Source organism: Orussus abietinus, unplaced genomic scaffold (genome assembly GCF_000612105.2).
Source record: "Orussus abietinus isolate OABI.00-Male unplaced genomic scaffold, Oabi_2.0 scaffold35, whole genome shotgun sequence".
NCBI lineage: Eukaryota > Metazoa > Arthropoda > Insecta > Hymenoptera > Orussidae > Orussus > Orussus abietinus.
In genome coordinates, this window is record NW_019394237.1 from 68,060 (window position 1) to 73,509 (window position 5,450).

Below are 5,450 nucleotides of genomic sequence, written 5' to 3' on the forward strand. Positions count from 1 at the left end.
TCCGTCCGTCGGTAACCGGAAGTGAGGAGCGACAGGGGGTGGTGGAGGGATCCTGCTTGCCGACAATAGATCCTCCCCTTTATTTCCACCCTCCAGCGGATGGTAACATCCCTCCTGGGGAGGGAGGTAGGTTACCACCAACTTTTACCTCCTTTATCAGTTTTCCTATCTATCTTTCATACCGGATTAGTATTTCTTTAAGGGGGGTGGATAGGGAGTGTTTCAGGAATTTCTGTAGTTGACTTCTTGGCAATGTTTAATGGGTACTAATAATTTAATTCCTAGGGTAGGTCAGGACTGGGATGCGATATACGCGGGAACGAGTTCTTCCACCCCCAGGTCCCTCCACCATAGACTTCCACCCCCCCATATCTCACGCGAGACTCGGTCCGGTTCTCGAAGTTCTAATTGTAAGATCCCCGGCCACCCTAAAGGGAATTCTAAGTTGGACCGCGGGGAAGTTCCGCCAATTTCCCGGCTCTAATTCGCATCCCCAGGTCCTAACAAGGGACACAAAGACGGAGAAACGGCGCTGCCGAGTCCTAGGAGAGATTAGGCAGATAGATGGAGATGCTCAGATTCGGCTTTAATTCGATTTACAGAAGAACGTACCCCCGGGACAGTCGATCGAGCTCGACCAATCGCGAGCCCGATCCCCCAGGAGCTGGCCTGTCATTCGTTGGGAATTCCTGGATGCACCGCTGGTGGTGGTGCAGCGATGCAGCCTCCCGTGGTCCAGATATATCGAGATCAAGGTCCAGCTTAGGCTTCGTCGGTCTTTATCTTCTCCGTCGTGGTCGACACGGTCTCGTGGGGCAGCTCCGGCTCGCGGATCCCCATCCACTGGCACCTCTTCTGCAGCTCTATCCTGTACCTGGAGGGTTGATTAATTTTAATTAACCCGGAGAATACGGGGAGGAACCGCCGAGCCGGGATTTGGCCAGTCGCTCCGGGCTCTCGTTCCGGATCTGGAGCCCACAGGTGAGACTCCGGGTAAACTCCCTTTGGGGCCGAATTTTGGCTCGTTACCTTGGATGGTTGATGGCGTAGACCCAGGGATCGATGCAGGACACGACTTTGGCAAACAGGGCCGGGATCATCGTCGTGAACGGCGTCAGGCTCTCCCTGGGGAACCCGATCGCATCCGGCAGTGATTAGAGCTTATCGATTATGGAGGTCCTAGGGGCTCCCCGTTATCCTGGGGGGGATTTTTACTTACCTGTTCCCGTAAGCTCCCATCATGGCCACCACCGCGTACGGGGTCCAGGAACAGACGAAGAGGAAGAAGATCGTGAAGGCCACTTTCGCGATCCTCATCTCCACTCCGCGGTCCTTGTCCTGGTTGGAGACCAGCGACTTCATGTTCATCTTCTTGGCCTGGGGATGGGATAACCCGGTTTAGGATCTACCTCCTTGGTCCGGTGTGTTCGGCTTTACCCTGAGGACCTAGATCTATTTCCGAAATCCACCTGTTCACGAAGCATCTTCTCGTGTCGCCGAACGGACTTGATCAGCTGGGAGTAGAAGTAGACGATGAGGCACATCGGGATGGCGTATGCCCAGACGAAGATGCACCCGGTGAAGACCTTCGTGTCCTGGTCCTCCGTAAGATAGTCGAAGCTGCAGGTCGTCAGGAAGCCCTCTGCAAGATCCAGACCAAAGAAACTCCCCAAAAGAACTCCAGGACCCTCGGGATCGGTCACTCCTTACATAGTAATTGGATAATGGATACCCCTTTGATAAACGCGATACCGTTGTTTACCCTCCCCCTATTTCTTTCGCCTCCTCCCTTTATCAGCCTTAATAAGGACCTACACCGAGAAGAAAAAAAATTCATCGATCCAGAGAAATCTTTCCAAGACAATGATTTTTATCCTCCACGAATGACACTGGAATCGTCAGGATACCATCCAGGCGAAATAATTCCTGGAATTAGGAAAAATTCCGTGGAAAGTATGCCAATTGGATTTTTCTCCTCGGTGAAGTCCCTTCAGGGACGACCCGGAGAAGATGCACCAGCCGGACCCGATAAAGATGCATCCCTTATCATTTTTCCAGGGATTTGGTAATCAGTCGGATATTTCACCCCGACCCAGATAGCCATTCGGGGGGAAGGGGGTGTCTAATCCCGCGATGCCCCCACGGAGGAGCGATGCATCATCGGGGGATGTTTTCGCGAACTTCAACGGGGCGCAACCGGGGGCAGATATAAACCTGCCAGGGTGTTTCTCCGGCGATAAATTTCCACCCCCGGTTTCGGGGGCGGCGATCCGTCTTTCCCGGGGGCCGTTTCGAGGACTCCGGGTCTTCAGGGCGCACCTGTCGTGTACCTGCCCCACACCTTGGTGATGGGCAACACGGAGAACGGCAGTGCCCAGAACCAGGTGAACGCCACGATGATTCCCGCCTGCTTGCCGTTCAGCCTCCCATCGATGGGGCAGGATATCGTCCTGGAAGAACGGGAAAAAGTCTGCGTGAGGTCCTGATTAGAAGGGACCAGGCAAAAAATGACCTGGTGGCACTTGTGATAAGACCATATCGTTGATATGGATGACAGAAGCGAGGCTGATCGCATCGAGTGGTGGACGTAACCTTGCCAAGCCACCGACCACGTGCTGATGACACGTGGTCGGTATCACCAATCCAACTGGTGGCAAAAATGACCTGGTGGCACTTGTGATAAGACCATATCGTTGATATGGATGACAGAAGCGAGGCTGATCGCATCGAGTGGTGGACATAACCTTGCCAATAGTTGCTGCGTCCGCGATGATGTCCTGACAAGATGCGACTACCAGTGGGATTGGTGATACCGACCACGTGTCATCAGCACGTGGTCTCCCTAATCATACCTCGTCCCTATTTGTGGAGAACAAAAGACGCCTCCCTTACTTGTATCGGTCGAACGCTATGGCGGCGTTGTTGATGGCTGAGCCGATCCCGGAGATGCTGCCCAGGATGGCGTACACGTCGCAGCCCACCTCCCAGAACATCATCCGTTCCAGGAAGCTGTTGACGATTAACATCGGCATCTCTAGGGCCATCAGCAGGTCGAAGAGCGCCAGGTTGACGACGAAGATGTTGGACGGGGTGCGGAGGGAGCGCGACCTGGAGCAAGGAGCAGGCTCTTCAAGGATCCCCAGCTGCAGGAGGTGGAGGGTCGTAAACCAGGTCGGGCGAGGAGACTTAACACCCTGGGACAATGGGGACCCGATTAACGAGAAGGGACCTAGGTGTCCTGGGGTGGCAGGTCCTGGCCTCACCTGCTAGGCGGGGGTGGAGGGTCCTGGATACTCACGTGGTGAATATCCACACGACGCATCCGTTCCCCACGAAGGAGAGCACCAGCAGCATGAAGTATATCAGGGCGAGGCCGATGTGCCAGTACTTGCCGGGTGCCAGGAACCCCCTCCAGTGGGGGTGGACCAGTTCCAAGTGCTCCGGGGGCACGTTCCACCCCAGGAGACGTTCCTGCATCTGCTCGACGTGCCTGGGGGTCAGAACCCGGGTCAAGACACCCCGAGAAAAAAATCCCACATTCCTACCTCTCCCCTCGTACATGCATTAATTATCATTTATTATTTTTCATTTTCCTCGCGTCGCCTTAAACCCTGTCACACTGGCTGCGCCGACATCAGTACTTTTCATCCCCTACCTACAGGGTTGTAAATAAATTCCCATCCGATTATCCACCCCTTCAGAATGTAAGTCAACGTGGAAGAGGCACAACATGGGGCAAGAGGTCGTGGAAAAAGTCGATCTCTATGCAGGGCTTTTTTTTCAAATTTAGAAGTCCCCCTTCAGGGCGTCGCGTCGACGCGACCGGGGCGCAACCCCTTCGGAAAAGCGTCGCCTCGTTTCCCGGCGTATTCCGGAAAATCTCATTGTCGGTAACGCGGAGTCGCGTTAAGCGGAAAGTTTCGCAGGAGGGAGGGGGGTGGTCGGGGGGTGCAAAATAAATCCAAGCAGTACCGTCGGCATTATCCCCTGGGCCCCAGCCCCGGGGGGTGGACTCGCCGGCAAAGCCGCGCTCCCAAATGGATCCGCTTACGAATTCCCGGCCGATTGCGTCGGCCCCGTAATCGCGGAAAAGTCGGCCCGGAAGCCGCAGCTTCTGTTAATAATCGAGGGGGTGGCCGAGAGTGGACGCGCCGGGGGATGAAGGCGCGGACAAGGAGGAGGACGCGGCACGACGGTCGCGACGGATGATTTTCCGGCTAGTCGATCTCGCAATTTTCCGCGCGAGGGGGCCAAGGGGGGTGGGTGGAGTTTTCCGGAAAAATCCGCGGAACCGCGGTAAGGACACCTACCCTACATCCGGAATGGCGCCGACGTAGGCCAGGGGGCCGAAGACGGAGCTCTCGTTGTACAGCATCCCTCCGCAACCCCTTTCCTCATAGACAGTCAGTCAGGGGGTGGGTGCTGATAGGGTAGTTATCTTCGGTTTCCTGGTTCCCTTCCCGCCAGCAATTCGGCCTGTCTCCTTCTGACGGACGCAGGGGGTGGATTCTTCTCGGCTCGCCGTAGGGGGAGGAACACTGGGGGTGGTTCGGCGGGGGGGTGAACTTATTTCTGTTTCTTCTTTTTTTTTGGTTACTTTTCCTGCTTTTCCTATCTTCCGGGCGTGAGCGAAGTGAGACGCGCCGCGAGGACGGGGAGGTTGACGGCTCGCAACTCACTTGGCCGTTTATCACCCGGGGGTGGTTTTTATACGAGGGTGCAAGGCCACGGGGGGGACGGGGGTATAAAAGGCGAAAACCGAATCGCGTGCCTCCTGAGCGGTTAATTCGATTTGCAAATGGAAAGGAAACCTCAGCTGCGGCTGAGGCCAGCCCGTCACGCGATCTCACGGGGGATGACGCGTCGCCCCCTACCCCCTGCCCCCGCCACCCCAATTTAAAGGGAGGTCTTCAGGGATGGTCGCAGATCCCCGGAAACATTCCGCGAATAGAAGGGCTCCCAGAGGTTAGTCCGGACGGAAGGTCTGGAAGAGCCGAAGAAATCCTCCGACCCCGGGGGCGGTTCACCCCTTTCGCCCCTTGTCCGGCCGCAAGCACCGGGGGCGCATTGGACCGCGTCATAAAACGGTGGTCGTGGCGGCGAGTGGGGCTTTGATTTACGAGCGGGTCTGCCACGTCCGCTGTTGCCACCCTAAGCCTCTCCTGGGGGGGAGGGGAGGTGGGTTCAGCGGGGGCGGATTTTCGCGAGGGGTCGCGGCGACTCGCGGCCGCGTTTACATCTGCGCCGGGAGAAAAGCAAAAGCATTTTTCACTATTTCCGGATATTTACGAGCTTTGTTTGCGCGGGGGGAGGAGGCGGGAGGGCGATGGGGCGCGGGGGTACAAGTTTCGCACCCCCTGGCGGCCGGCATTGTCCACCCGGGCGGAGCACCGGCTGGTGAAAAATCTGGGGGGTGAAACAGCAGGGGAGAAAAAAAATATATGACTGAC

The 5,450-nt window shown here is 56.4% G+C and overlaps 1 protein-coding gene across 1 annotated transcript; it reads right to left on the reverse strand.

Annotated features, from left to right (window-relative positions):
* Positions 1-578: 578 nt before the first annotated feature.
* LOC105695145 (opsin, blue-sensitive) lies at positions 579-4,665 on the reverse strand. The gene is made up of 8 exons (XM_012416467.1): positions 4,311-4,665; positions 3,299-3,490; positions 2,893-3,108; positions 2,320-2,450; positions 1,470-1,642; positions 1,220-1,377; positions 1,030-1,125; positions 579-874 (listed from the first exon to the last, which is right to left on the reverse strand). Exons 1-8 carry the CDS (start codon positions 4,373-4,375, stop codon positions 763-765), a joined length of 1,143 nt encoding a protein of 380 aa, XP_012271890.1. The 5' UTR covers positions 4,376-4,665; the 3' UTR covers positions 579-762.
* Between the last annotated feature and the right edge of the window lie 785 nt (positions 4,666-5,450).